The sequence below is a fragment of the Tachyglossus aculeatus genome, unplaced genomic scaffold (genome assembly GCF_015852505.1).
Source record: "Tachyglossus aculeatus isolate mTacAcu1 unplaced genomic scaffold, mTacAcu1.pri scaffold_218_arrow_ctg1, whole genome shotgun sequence".
In the NCBI taxonomy this organism is placed as follows: domain Eukaryota; kingdom Metazoa; phylum Chordata; class Mammalia; order Monotremata; family Tachyglossidae; genus Tachyglossus; species Tachyglossus aculeatus.
The window spans coordinates 4,292-19,893 of NW_024044934.1; the positions used below are offsets into that span (position 1 = coordinate 4,292).

The following is a 15,602-nucleotide window of genomic DNA, read 5'->3' on the forward strand; positions in this document are numbered from 1 at the left end:
TGTTGTCCCACTTGGGGCTCACAGTCTTAATCCCCATTTTACAGATTAGGTAAATGAGGCACAGAGAACTGAAGTGATTGGCCCAAAGTCACCCAGTTGGTAAGTGGTGGAGCTGGGATCAGAACCCACAACTTCTGACTCCTGAGCCCGTGCTCCTGCTGCTAAGCCGCGCTGCTTCTTAATAAAGGCCGGAAAAACAAAAAACGAAAGTTAATGATGATGATCATGAAGATAATGATGATCTAATTCATTCATTCATTCATTCAATAGTATTTATTGATCGCTTACTGTGTGCAAAGCATTGCACTAAGCGCTTGGGAGAGTACAGTATAACAATAAATGGACATATTCCCTGTCCACAGTGTGCTTATGTCTCTTCTCTGATAAGAAGTTTATGGAGATTATCGGTTGCCGTTGACATCATCCTTATCATCATAATCATCATTGCTATTTATTGTCTACTTTATGAAGTATACTGTATTAGGCACTTGACATCAAATCTCATTACATCCAGAGCCCCACCTGCAATCAACTAACAGCGGTCTGATGGGTAGCCTGGATGGGGACCAGGAAAAGGTATCTGAATCCCTCCATTATAGCCCAGAGGAGCTGGGACAGAGATCAGGCACTTAGTGTTTGTTTGTTTTTAAATTCATCAATGATACCTATCGAGTGCTTACTATATGCAGAGCACTGTTTCTAACAAGGAGCTTGGGACTTGTGGAACGGTGGTCCCAGGGGCCCAGAGACTCCTGCAAATAGTCCTGCCTCGAGCCCGCTCCCTCTGACACTACCTTGTGGGTGAGGAGACAAGATTCCAGCTTGCAGCAGCCTTGCTTAGGAACTCTGAGCAGGGCAATTCCTGCAGCCAAGAGGAGACAAATAAAAGATAGAAGCCCCTGCACTCAGAGTCAGAGGCCGGCACGGACTTTCCAGGTAAGAGCTATCTCAGGGGAAGGACACCCCCAGCAGCATCTTTGGCTTCCTGGACAAGTCTTCTGCAGTGAATCCTTTGGAAAATAGGAGGGGTTTGATATAATTGGTATTTCTGAAATATGGGGAAACAAAGAAAAGCAGTGGGTGAATGCAGTAGAGGTAAAAGACATGGTCCTTACCACGAAAGAGTTTACAATCTAATGCGGAAGACAGGCAGATACATTATTTACAATCAGTGGAGTAGGAGGAATGATGACACAGATAAAACTGGAATAAAAAAGGGATGGAAAAATGGATGAGAATAAAATGAAAACAAAAATAGGATGAAGATCATACTATCCAGTCAGTTGTGCTAAAACACATTCATTCATTCATTCATTCCATCGTATTTATTGAGAGCTTATTATGTCCAGAGCCCTGTATTAACTTCTTGGGAAGTACAAGTTGGCAACACAAAGAGGCGGTCCCTACCCAACAACGGGCTCACAGTCTAGAAGACGGGCTCACACTAAATGTTTTGGATAGAACATTTGGAAGAATTAGGGAATAGTCTTCCCAAAACACACATCTTCTCTGGATAAGATGAGATGCAGTATAGGAAGCGATGAACATAATGGAAATACTATAATGTGAGTTTTCCTTCCTATGGGGTTCTTCAAGTACATAGTCTCGAATAAGTGCTAATGAAAGCTGTATGTGCGTAAATAAATGCTTAGGTGTATGCTAAGATGACATGAGCTGGGATGGTGGGTCTCAATCAGGGACGACATCTTGGAGGAAGAGGGATTTCAGGAGAGCTCTGAAGCTGGGGAGAGCTGAAGGGAGAATGAATTCTGTGCAAGGGAAAGGGAGTGAGGAATCAGTCAGTTGGAGGAGAGGCAAAAGGGTGGCACAGATTTGGAAAGGCTGTGGAAGACTTTCTCTTGAAAGCTGGTAAGAAGGAGAGGGTGGAAGGAGAGATAGAAGAGCATCATGGAGATTGAAGGTGGGTTTTGGGCTCGTTAGGTCTGATGCTTTCGATTTCACCAGCAAAGGAGATGACAAGGTCATCAGAGATTAGGGAAGGAGGAAGTGAAATTAGAGTTTTTGGATAGGGCAAATGACTCTTTTCTGGGACGGTTAGTCCTAGAACCAACAAGGAAAAATTACACATTGAATTGTATTATGAATAGTGTGCTGGACCTAGGGCAGGAGATGGAAGAATCGCTCTGCCATAGTGATCATGACTTGAGAACATTTGACATTGTTGCTGGGGAAGAAATCCACAAACTAACAATCATGGGGTATTGAATTTCTAAAAAAAAGTTACGAAACATAGACCTTAGTGAGGAAAAAGCTGACAGGGGGAGCTAAGAAAAGGAAAAACGAATGACTTGCTCGAAGCCAGGAAGGTGTTAAAAGGCACCCTTTTATAAGCCCAGGTAAGAACCAAAAAAAAGCAGGTAATCAAACAAAATTTCTTCCTGGCTAACTGGAACAATAAGAATAATAAATGATGGTATTTATTAAGCGCTTATTACGTGCCAGATTCTGTGAAATCTGTGAGCTGTTGTTGATAATGGCAATAATAAGAATAATAATGATGATTCATTCATTCATTCATTCAATCGTATTTATTGAGCGCTTACTGTGAGCAGAGCACTGTCCTAAGCGCTTGGGAAGTACAAGTTGGAAACACATAGAGATGGTCCCTACCCAACAGTGGGCTCACAGTCTAGAAGGGGGAGACAGACAACAAAACAAAACATGTTAACAAAATAAAATAAATAGACTATGTATAAGTAAAATAAATAGAGCAATAAATATGTACAAACATACATACATATATACAGGTGCTGTGTGGAGGGGAAGGAGGTAAGGCGGGGGATGGGGAGGGGGAGGAGGGGGAGAGGAAGGAAGCACTTACTATGTGGAAAGCACTGTTCTAAGCACTGGGGTAGATACAAGGTTATCAGGTTGTCCCACGTGGGGCTCACAGTCTTAATCCCCATTTTACAGATGAGGGAACAGAGGTACAGACAAGTTAAATGAATTTCCCAAGGTCACACAGTTGACAAGTGGTGGAGCCAGGATTAGAACTCATGACCTCTGACTCCCAAGTCTGTGCTTTTTCCACAAAGCCAGACTACTTCTCTACCAGGATGAATGGTATTTAGGGGATTGGACATCATGGAAAAACAAGAAAAATCACACATGATTCTCAGTGACCAAGTTCTTATCCTGGATTTGGAGAAGGCCCAAGAGAGAACAGTGATGGGGAAGAAAGTCTGGGAGTGGAGTGTCTGAAGAAACTGGGATTTTTCAGTTGGTTGAGGAGAAGCCTGAGGCATCACTGATGATGGGCTCTGAGTCTCTGATGGGGCGTTCCATGGACAATGGGGAGCAGCCAGACTGGGAGAGCCCAATGCTATGCCTGGGTGTAGGGCAGAATTTGCATTTCCAAGTGCTTAGTACAGTGCTCTGCACACAGTAAGTGCTTAATAAACACTACTGAATGAATCCGCTTCACCCTGTGCTTGCACAAGCACAGGCCCAAGAAGGGCAGATCCAGGACCCCAGGAAGGCTGGAGAGTGGGAGTGGGAGAATTTCAGATGAACGAGATCTCCAGCCAGAACCCAGGCCCTCTAACCACCTTTCCAATAGAGCTAGGGCGGTCTGAAGTCGAGTGACATGGTCTCTTCACTGTTTACTCTGCCCATGTTAACCTCCCCCTGCTCCCCTACACACACACACACACACACACACACACACACACACACACACACACACACACACATTAAACCACCTAGAATCTAGGTTGAGGCAGAATCAGGATGTGATGGATCTGTCATCTCATTCTCCTGCCATGTCTCTCCCAGGAGATTCTCTGGCCCCATGGCGAAAGGGAACCAAACCAGCGTCTTGGAATTCCTCCTCCTTGGACTGTTCGACTGGGTGGAGCAGCGGCAGTTCTTCTTCGGGCTGTTCCTCTGCATGTACCTGCTTGGGGTCCTGGGGAACCTGCTCATCATCCTGGCTGTTGGCTCTGACCCGCACCTGCACACCCCCATGTATTTTTTCCTCATCAACCTCTCCCTGGCCGATGCCTGTCTATTATCTAACACGATCCCCAAGATGTTGGCCAACCTCCTGACCCAAGATAAATCCATATCCTACGCTGGCTGCCTGGCCCAAATGTGTTTCTTCATTCTCTTTGTAGGTCTAGACCATTTCCTCCTCACCGGCATGGCTTATGATTGCTACCTGGCTATATGCCACCCCCTCCACTACACCACCATCATGAACCCACGGCTCTGTGCCCTGATGGTTGCTGGGTCCTGGAGTGTCAGTAGCCTTGATGCCCTGGTTCACACATTATTGGTTCCGTTATCTTTCTGTACAGACAATGAAATCCTTCACTTCTTCTGTAGGCCTAATCGGGTCCTAAAGCTTTCCTGCCCAGATACTTTGATCAATGATGTATTGCTATATGTGCTGGCTGTTGTATTGCCTATTTTTCCCTTTGTGGGTATTGTTTTCTCTTACACTCGCATCATAACCACCATATTGAGAGTCCCATCTGCCAAAGGAAGATATAAAGCTTTCAACACCTGTAGCTCACATCTATCAGGGATCTCCTTATTCTACGGCACTGGTTTTGGGGTCTACCTCAGCCCCGTATCTACCCAAGCATCACGGAAGGGCTCAATAGCCTCCGTGATGTACATGGTGGTCACCCCTATGCTGAAACCCTTCATCTACAGCCTGAGGAACAAAGACATGAAAGAGGCTCTGAGAAATGTGTTCAGAGGGAAAACTGTCTTCGTGCAAAGACTGTGATTCATTCTGCTGCCTCCTGGAAGGAAGCAGGATCTGATGGAACAAGCTTTTAGTCATGAATCCTCTTTGAGTGAGATTGATCACCATTTTTGAGAACAGATCGCATTTGTCAAAATCCATTCTTGTTAGGGTCAAGTGCACTAGCCGTTCCCAGTCACCATCGTCATCGTCTGCTTGGTGGTGGATGGAGTCTCCTATTGAGTCCTAGGTCCTGAGACGTCAGGATTTTAAACCTGTGAAGAGGAGTTAATTTCAGTGCTAGCTGTTTGTGTCGTGCCACTCACATACTCTTGTTGCTTGTGCTCAAATAGGTTTTTTTGGAAATGAGCAGGTTCGATTTACAGCCAAAGTGACGAGGACACAGTGCCTATGCTATGTTGTAATGTCATAGCTTTGCAGGTGGTTGCCTTGCATGACTCATTGATCACGATAACCAACTAATTTCAGGATACCTGCTGGATCTGTCTACCTTGCAGATCATCCTCGGTTGTTTCTTCAGGTCAGAAAGATCCTTAGTGATGGCATAATCCCAGGAGGCAGAACTCGTACCAGAACCCATGTCTCCGGATTCCCAGAGCAGGCCCACGGACAGACACACGATCAGGCCCTCACACAAAAATACAAGGTGGGTTTCTATTCTCTGTCATTCACTCTTGGAGGAGCCTATTCACTTGATGATGACACTGGCTGGAGTAGATACAAGGTTATCAGATTGTCCCACATGGGGCTCACAGTCTTAATCCTCATTTTACAGATGAGATAACTGAGGCACAGAGAAGTTAAGTGACTTGCGCAAAGTCACACAGTTAACAAGTGGTGGAGCCAGGATTAGAACTCATGACCTCTGATTCCCAAGTCTGTGCTTTTTCCACAAAGCCACACTACCTCTCTACCGGGATGAATGGTATTTAGGGGATTAGACATCATGGAAAGAACAAGAGAAATCACACATGATTCTCAGTGACCAAGTTCTTATCCTGGATTTGGAGAGGGCCCAGGAGAGAACAGTGATGGGGAAGAAAGTCTGGGAGTGGAGTGTCTGAAGAAACTGGGATTTTTCAGTTGGTTGAGGAGAAGCCTGAGGCATCACTGATGATGGGCTCTGAGTCTCTGATGGGGCGTTCCATGGACAATGGGGAGCAGCCAGACTGGGAGAGCCCAATGCTATGCCTGGGTGTAGGGCAGAATTTGCATTTCCAAGTGCTTAGTACAGTGCTCTGCACACAGTAAGTGCTTAATAAACACTATTGAATGAATCTTCTTCACCCTGTGCTTGCACAAACACAGGCCCAGGAAGGGCAGACCCAGGACCCCAGGAAGGCTGGAGAGTGGGATTGGGAGAATTTCAGATGAATGAGATCTCCAGCCAGACCCCAGGCCTCCTAACCACCTGTCCAATAGAGCTGGGGCGGTCTGAAGTCGAGTGACGGGGCCTCTCCACTGTTTACTCTGCCTATGTTAACTTCCCTTCCCCCCAATACACACACACACACACACACACACACACACACACACACACACACACATTAAACCACATAGAATGTAGGTTGAGGCAGAACCAGGATATGATTGATCTGTCATCTCATTCTCCTGCCATGTCTCTCCCAGCAGATTCTCCAGCCCCATGGCGAAGGGGAACCAAACCAGCATCTTGACATTCCTCCTCCTGGGACTGTTTGATTGGGTGGAGCAGCAGCAGCTCTTCTTCGGGCTGTTCCTCTGCATGTACCTGCTTGGGGTCCACCTGCTTGGGGTCCTGGGGAACCTGCTCATCGTCCTGGCCGTCGGCTCCGACCCGCACCTGCACACCCCCATGTACTTCTTCCTCATCAACCTCTCCCTGGCCGATGCCTGTATATTATCTACCATGATTCCCAAGATGTTGGCCAACCTCCAGACCCAAGATAAATCCATATCTTACGCTGGCTGCCTGGCCCAAATGTTTTTTTTTTTCCTTTTCTTTGTAGGTCTAGACCATTTCCTCCTCACCGGGATGGCTTATGATTGCTACCTGGCTATATGCCACCCGCTCCACTACACCACCATCATGAACCCACGGCTCTGTGCCCTGATGGTTGCTGGGTCCTGGAGTGTCAGTGGCCTTGATGCCCTGATTCACACCTTATTGGTGGTTCCGCTATCTTTCTTTACAGACAATGAAATCCTTCACTTTTTCTGTGAGCCTAACCGGGTCCTAAAGCTTTCCTGCACCGACACTTTGATCAATGATGTATTGCTGTATGTGCTGACAGTTATATTGGCTATTTTTCCCTTTGTGGGTATCGTTTTCTCTTACACCCGCATCATAACCACCAAACTGAGAGTCCCATCTGCCAAAGGAAGATATAAAGCTTTCAACACCTGTTGCTCACATCTATCAGGGGTCTCCTTTTTCTACGGCACGGGTTTAGGGGTCTACCTCAGCCCCGTATCTACCCAAGCATCACGGAAAGGCTCAATAGCCTCCGTGATGTACATGGTGGTCACCCCCATGCTGAACCCTTTCATCTACAGCCTGAGAAACAAAGACATGAAAGAGGCTCTGAGAAATGTGTTCAGAGGGAAAACTGTCTTCATGCAAAGACTGTGATTCATTCTGCTGCCTCCTGGAAGGAAGCAGGATCTGATGGAACAAGCTTTTGAGTCATGAATCCTCTTTGAGTAAGACAGATCACCATTTTTGAGAACAGAACACATTTGTCAAAATCCATTCTTGTTAGGGTCAAGTGCACTGGCTGTTCCCTGCTCCCTTTCCCTTCTGTGTTGCCTCTGCCTTTGGATTTGTACACTTTTATTATTCATTCATTCATTCATTCATTTATTCAATCGTATTTATTGAGCGCTTACTGTGTGCAGAGCACTGTACTAAGCACTTGGGAAGTACAAGTTGGCAACATATAGAGACGGTCCCTACCCAACAGTGGGCTCACAGTCTAGAAGGGGGAGACAGAGAACAAAACAAATAGAATAAATATGTACAAATAAAAAGGAGTAATAAATACATACAAGCATATATACATATATACAGCGGGGAGGGGAAGGAGGTAAGTCGGGGGGGATGGGGAGGTGGGGGAGAGGAAGTAGGGGGCTCAGTTTGGGAAGGCCTCCTGGAGGAGGTGAGCTCTCAGTAGGGCTTTGAATGGAGGAAGAGAGCTAGCTTGGCTTAATCTTTGGAGCCGCAAGACCAGAAATTTGACAGAGGCTCAGCTCCGAATGTGACCCGTTTTGGCCCTGGAGAAACATTTCCAAGCAATCTCTCCAAGGAGATCCCTGGAGTTACTGTGAGTGGATTTGGTCACCCTTGAGCCATTGCTTTGACAAGGGCTCTCTTGGACCGAGTTGGATCTATCACTGCCCCTCCCAGACGAGGCTGGGGTTGCCAATAGCCATTTTGGGCCCATCTGGATGGGGGTTAAACCTGGAAGACTCCCAGGTCTAGGATGTATCTGGGCTCTGGTGGCTTGTGGGTAAGGATGGAAAGGACCTGTTGCCTCTTTTTTCCAGATGGATCTTTCCTTTTTTCCCCCCCCCCACCCTCCACAATGGGAGACTACATCTGTCAGAAATTCTACGGTACAGCTTGCTCCTTTTGAGGATGTAGACTCAAGTAGAGGAAGTGAGCAGGCCTCACAAAGGGGTGATTAGTACAGTGGTAGTACTGTACTAACCACAGTAGTACACAGTAACCACAGAGGGGTAGTACAGTGCAGAGCACTGTACTAAGCACTTGGGAAGTACAAGTTGGCAACAAATAGAGATGGTCCCTTCCCAAGAACGGGCTCACAGTCTAGTCTGCACACAGTAGACACTCAATAAATATGACTGATTGATTGAAATATAAATTGCCTATAATCATGGTATTTGCTGAGCACTTACTATGTTCCAAGCACTGTACTAAGCCCTCGGGTACATACAATTCAATAACATCGGATACAGTCCCTGTCCTGCAAAGGGGGTTTCATTTTGATTATGTACTCCCTGCTCAATGAGAATAAAGACTAGGCCTTGGGTACTTTTATATAGAGAGAAAATATGTTTTTGTCTCTTTTCTATAAAGAGGGGTATCTGTGAAATCTTTCTGGGCATGAGCCCATTACCTTGTTTTAGGGAGGTTATTGAAGCAATTGGCTCTCTTTTCTAACCCACCGCTGAGCCCCGAGAGGGTAGGTTAGCAACAACCCTCCCCCAGCCTTCTGGATGCTTCCTGTGCCTCTGGAGGTGCTGGGGGGAGGTTTCACAGAATACTCATTTTTGGGGCGCACTAGCCAGAGGTATTGCCTAATGAGAGAATGAGAGGGTGAAGCAGTTCGAGTTCTCCTGTTAGCTGGGATGGTTTTGCTGAGGGAAGTAAAGTCCTGGGGAAGATGAAGGTGAAGCATGTCAGTTGCTCCGGCTCATCAGCCCCATAGGGAGCAGGGCAGAAGTGGTACTGTGCCTCCACAGTGGCTACAACATGATGTGCCATCTGCATAATTTCCTGGTATAAATCTGGAGACAATCTCCTCTGAAACCAATGTGGAACATCACACAATCAATCCATCAATGATATTTATAGAGCAAAGCACTGTACTAAGTGCTTGAAAGAGATTTGGTAGACATATTCCCCATCCACATGGAGTTTGGAGTCTAGAAGATGATAATATTCAGGATGTGCACAGCATCTTTTGAAGAGTTGAATGCGCTTTCTTCCATATTACCTCCTTTTATCTTCACCCCATCCCCATGGAGATAGGGAGGAGAGGTTACAAGCCTAGCTTAACAAAAGGGGAAATTGAGGCACAGAGAGGCTCGGTGACTTACCCAAGGTCAAACATTTAAACAATAGAAGAGCCAGGACTAGGGCCATGTCTTCTCACTTTTAGCCTTGTAATCTTTCTACTCACAGAGGAAACTCTATTCTGGTTTCCTAGTCATTAGCAAAGCATCTTACATGGCTAGCATACCTAAATTCTGGCATGTAACTGGGAACACCTGGCTGTCTTGAGATCTTCAAGTCCCTGACGTTACTGCCTTAAAGTAGAGCCTGTCATGTCAGCTTGGAAGATAGCTTGTCTGACCCTTTATCTGTTACCAGTTGGGCTTGGTAGTCCAATTCTTGTTTAGTCTTTTCAACAAATTCTATGTTGTCTTGATGGAAACTAGTTATGGAATACAATTCTTTTCCCTGAGTAAGTTCTTCCAATGCACATGGCATTAGCATAATTAGAAAGCATTCATTGAGAAGCTGCTATGTAGCGATGGCTTAGATGGTAGAGTATAAGCTCCTTGTGGGCACGGAATGTGTCTTGCATTTCTGTTTTATTTTCCCATGTGCTTAGAACAACACACAGTGCCCAGTGCTTAGAACAATGTCTGACACATAGTAAGCACTTAATGATGATCGTATTTGTTAAGTGCTTACTGTGTGCCAAGCACTGTTCTAAGTGCTGGGTTAGATACAAGGTAATCAGGTTGTCCCACGTGGGGCTCACAGATTTAATCCCCACTTTACAGATGAGGTAACTGAGGCACAGAGAAGTGAAGTGATTGGCCCAAAGTCACCCAGTTGGTAAGTGGTGGAGGTGGGATCAGAACCCACGACCTCTGACTCCTGAGCCCGTGCTCCAGCTGCTAAACCGCGCTGCTTCTTAACGAAGGCCGGAAAAACAAAAAACAAAACTTAATGATGATGATCATGAAGAAAATGATGATCTAATTCATTCATTCATTCAATAGTATTTATTGATCGCTTATTGTGTGCAAAGCACTGCACTAAGCAATTGGGAGAGTACAATATAACAATAAATGGACATATTCCCTGTCCACAGTGTGCTTATGTCTCTTCTCTGATAAGAAGGTTATGGACATTATCGGTTGCCATTAACATCATCCTTATCATCATAATCATCATTGCTACTTATTGTCTACTGTATGAAGTATACTGTATTAGACACTTGGCATGAAATCTCATTACATCCAGAGCCCCACCTGCAATCAACAAACAGCGGTCTGATGGGTAGCCTGAATGGGGACCAGGAAAAGGCATCTGAATCCCTCCATTATAGCCCAGAGGAGCTGGGACAGAGATCAGGCACTTAGTGTTTGTTTGTTTTTTAATTCATCAATCAAACCTATCGAGTGCTTACTATATGCAGAGCACTGTTTCTAACAAGGAGCTTGGGACTTGTGGAACAGTGGTCCCAGGGGCCCAGAGACTCTTGCAAATAGTCTTGCCTCGAGCCCGCTCCCTCTGACACTACCTTGTGGGTGAGGAGGCATGATTCCATCTTGCAACAGCCTTGCTTAGGAACTCTGAGTAGGGCAATTCCTGAAGCCAAGAGGAGACAAATAAAAGATAGAAGCCCCTGCACTCAGAGTCAGAGGCCGGCACGGACATTCCAGGTAAGAGCTACCTCGGGGGAAGGACAGCCCCAGCAGTATTTTTGGCTCCCTGGACAAGTCTCCTGCGGTGAATCCTTTGGAAAACAGGAGGAGTTTGATATAATTGGTATTTCTGAAATATGGGGAAGCAAAGAAAAACAGTTGCTGAATCAATCAATCAATCAATTAATCGTATTCATTGAGTGCTTAATGTGAGAATGCAATAGAGGTAAAAGACATGGTCCTTACCATGAAAGAGTTTACAATCTCATGTGGAAGACAGGCAGATACATTATTTACAATCAGTGGAGTAGGAGGAAGGATGACACAGATAAAACTGGAATAAGAAGGGGATGGAAAAATGGATAAGAAAATAAAATGAAAACAAAAATAGGATGAAGATCATAATATAGAGTCAGTTGTGCTAAAACACATGCCTTCACTATGTGTTTTGGATAGAACACAGTTTTTGGAAGAATTAGCGAAGAGTCTTCCAAAAACACACATCTTCTCTAGATAGGAAGAGATGCAGTATAGGAAGCGATGAACATAATGGAAGTACTATAATGTGAGTTTTCCTTCATGTGGGGTTCTACAAGTACATAGTGCTAATGAAAGTTAGCGAAAGCTGTATGTGAGTTAATAAATGCTTAGTTGTATGCTAAGATGACATGAGCTGGGATGGTGAGCCTCAATCAGAGACAACATCCTGGAGGAAGAGGGATTTCAGGAGGGCTATGAAGCTGGGGAGAGTTGAAGGGAGAATGAGTTCTGGGCAAGGGAAAGGGGGTGAGGAATCAATCAGTTGGGGGAGAGGCAAGAGAGAGGATCAGATTTGGAAAGGCTGTGGGAGACTTTCTCTTGAAAGCTGTGAAGAAGGAGAGGGTGGAGGTAGAGATAGAAGAGCATCATGCAGGTTGAAGGTTGGTCTTGGGCAAGTTAGGTCTGATGCTTTCGATTTCACCAGCAAAGGAGATGACAAGGTCATCGGAGATTAGGGAAGGAGGAAGTGAAATTAGAATTTTTGGAGATGGCAAATGACTCTTTTCTGGGACAGTTAGTCCTAGAACCAACATGGAAAAATTACACATTGAATTGTATTATGAATCGTGTGCTGGACCTAGTGCAGGAGATAGAAGAATAGCTCTGCCATAGTGATTATGACTTGTGAACATTTGACATTCTTGCTCGGAAAGAAATCCACAAACTAACAATCGTGGTCTATTGAATTTCTAAAAAAAAATTTACAAAACATAGACCTTAGTGAGGAAAAAGCCGACAGGGGGAGCTAAAGAAAAAAAGGAGTGACTTAATCAAAGCCGGGAAGGTGTTAAAAAGCACCCTTTTATAAGCCCAGGTAAGAACCAAAAAAAGCAGGTAATGAAACAAAATTCCTTCCTGGCTAACTGGAGTAATAAGAATAATAAATGATGGTATTTATGAAGCGCTTATTATGTGTCAGATTCTGTGAATCTGTTGTTGAAAATGGCAATAATAACAATAATAATGATGATGGTACTTGATAAGCATTTACTATGTGCAATGCACTGTTCTAAGTACTGGGGTAGATACAAGGTTATCAGGTTGTCCCACGTGGGGCTCACAGTCTTAATCCCCATTTTACAGATGAGGGAACAGAGGCACAGAGAAGTTAAGTGACTTACCCAAAGTCACACAGTTGACATGTGGTGGAGTGAGGATTAGAACCGAAGACCTGTGACTCCCATGTCCGTGCTTTTTCCACAAAGCCACGCTGCTTCTCTACCAGGATGAATGGTATTTAGGGGATTGGACATCATGGAAAGAACAAGAGAAATCACTCATGATTCTCAGTGACCGAGTTCTTATCCTGGATTTGGAGAAGGCCCAGAAAAGAACAGTGTTGGTGAAGAAAGTCTGGGAGTGGAGTGTCTGAAGAAACTGGGATTTTGCAGTCGGGTGAGGAGATGCCTGAGGGGCCACTGATGATGGGCTCTGAATCTCTGATGGGGCATTCCATGGAGAATGGGGAGCAGGAGACTGGGAGAGCCCAGTGCTATGCCTGGGGGTAGGACAGAATTGCATTTCCAAGTGCTTAGCACAGTGCTCTGCACACAGTAAGCACTCAATCAATGCTATCGAATGAATCCACTTCACCCTGTGCTGGCACACACACAGGCCCAGGAAGGGCAGACCCAGGACCCCAGGAAGGCGGGCGAGGGGGAGTGGGAGAATTTCAGATGAACGAGATCTCTGGCCAGACCCCAGGCCTCCTAAGCACCTTTCCAATAGAGCTGAGGCCGTCTGAAGTCAAGTGATGGGGTCTCTCCACTGTTTACTCAGCCCATGTTAACCTCCGTCCCCCTCCATAAACACACACACACACACACACACACACACACACACACACACACACACACATATTAAACCACATAGAATGTAGGTTGAGGCAGAATCAGGACGTGATTGATCTGTCATCTCATTCTCCTGCCATGTCTCTCCCAGCAGATTCTCTGGCCCCATGGCGAAGGGGAACCAAACCAGCATCTCGATATTCCTCCTCATGGGACTGTTTGACTGGGTGGAGCAGCGGGAGCTCTTCTTCAGGCTGTTCCTCTCGATGTACCTGCTTGAGGTCCTGGGGAACCTGCTCATCGTCCTGGCCGTCGGCTCCGACCCGCACCTGCACACCCCGATGTACTTCTTCCTCATCAACCTCTCCCTGGCCGACGCTTGTCTATTATCTACCACGATCCCCAAGATGTTGGCCAACCTCCAGACCCAAGATAAATCCATATCCTACACTGGCTGCCTGGCCCAAATATTTTTTTCCTTCTCTTTGTAGATCTAGACCATTTCCTCCTCACCAGCATGGCTTATGATCGCTACCTAGCTATGTGCCACCCCCTCCACTACACCACCATCTTGAGCCCACGGCTCTGTGCCCTGATGGTTGTTGGGTCCTGGAATGTCAGTAGCCTTAATGCCCTGGTTCACATGTTATTTGTGGTTCCGTTATCTTTCTGTACAGACAATGAAATCCTTCACTTTTTCTGTGAGCCTAATCGGGTCCTAAAACTTTCCTGCACAGACACTTTGATCAATGATGTATTGCTATATGTGCTGGCTGTTGTATTGACTATTTTTCCCTTTGTGGGTATAGTTTTCTCTTACACTCACATCATAACCACCATACTGAGAGTCCCATCTGCCAAAGGAAGATATATAGCTTCAACATCTGTTGCTCATACCTATCAGGGGTCTCATTCTGTGGCACTGGTTTTCGGGTCTACCTTAGCCCCGTATCCACCCAAGCATCATAGAAGGGCTCGATAGCCTCCATGATGCACATGGTGGTCACCCCCATGCTGAACCCTTTCATCTACAGCCTGAGGAACAAAGATATGAAAGAGGCTCTGAGAAATGTGTTCAGAGGGAAAACTGTCTTCATGCATAGACTGTGATTCATTCTGCTGCGTCTTGGAAGGAAGCAGGGTCTGATGGAACAAGCTTTTTAGTCACGAATCCTCTATGAGTGAGACTGATCACCATTTTTGAGAACAGAACACATTTGTCAAAATCCATTCTTGTTAGGGTCAAGTGCACTGGCTGTCCCCTGCTCCCTCTCCCTTCTGTGTTGCCTATGCCTTTGAATTTGTACACTTTCATTATTCATTCAATTGTATTTATTGAGCACTTACTGTGTGCAGAGCACTGTACTAAGCGCTTGGGAAGTACAAATCTGCAACATATAGAAATGGTCCCTACCCAACAACGGGCTCACAGTAAACACTTGATATTCACCTCACCCTCTTCCCCATAGTTCTTATGCAAATATCTATAATTTATGTTAATATCTGTCTCCCCCTCTAGACTGTAAGCTCCTTGGAGGCAGGAAAAGTGTCTACCAACCTCTGTTATATTGTACTCTCCCAAGTGCCTAATACACTGTTCTGCATTCATTCATTCATTCAATCATTTTTTTTGAGTGCTTACTGTGTGCAGAGCAGTGTACTAAGCGCTTGGGAAGTACAAGTTGGCAACATAGAGAGACGGTCCCTACCCAGCAACGGGCTCACAGGCTATAAGGGGGAGAGAGACAACAAAACAAAACATGTGGTCAGGTGTCAAGTCATCAGAATAAATAAAAGTAAAGGTAGATGGACATCATTGACAAAATAAATAGAATAATAAATATGTACAAGTAAAATAAAGAGTAATAAATCTATACAAACATATATACAGGTGCTGTGTGGGGAAGGAGGTAGGGTGGAGGGATGGGGAGGGGGAGAGGAAAAAGGGGGCTCCATCTGGGAAGGCCACCTGGAGGAGGTGGGCTCTCAGTAGGGCTTTGAAGGGAGGAAGAGAGCTAGCTCGGTGGATGTGTGGAGGGAGAGCATTCCAGGCCAGGGGGAGGACGTGGGCTGGGGGTCGACAGCGGGAAATGTGAGAATGAGGCACAGTGAAGAGGTTAGCGGCAGAGGAGCAGAGGGTGCGGACTGGGCTG

At 45.7% G+C, this 15,602-nt stretch overlaps 1 protein-coding gene across 1 annotated transcript; it reads left to right on the forward strand.

Annotated features, from left to right (window-relative positions):
- Nucleotides 1-4,162: 4,162 nt before the first annotated feature.
- LOC119923680 (olfactory receptor 7G3-like) lies at nt 4,163-6,916 on the forward strand. Its single transcript, XM_038742990.1, has 3 exons — nt 4,163-4,679; nt 5,204-5,255; nt 6,910-6,916. Exons 1-3 carry the CDS (start codon nt 4,163-4,165, stop codon nt 6,914-6,916), a joined length of 576 nt encoding a protein of 191 aa, XP_038598918.1.
- The last annotated feature ends 8,686 nt before the right edge of the window (nt 6,917-15,602 follow it).

Bases quoted from the DNA above. Each gene is read 5' to 3' on its own strand.
- LOC119923680 (XM_038742990.1), top strand. From the start codon at position 4,163: ATGGCTTATGATTGCTACCTGGCTATATGCCACCCCCTCCACTACACC. The intron at 4,680-5,203 runs GCCTGAGGAACA...AACTAATTTCAG, and splicing joins GCTGAAACCCTTCATCTACA to GATACCTGCTGGATCTGTCT.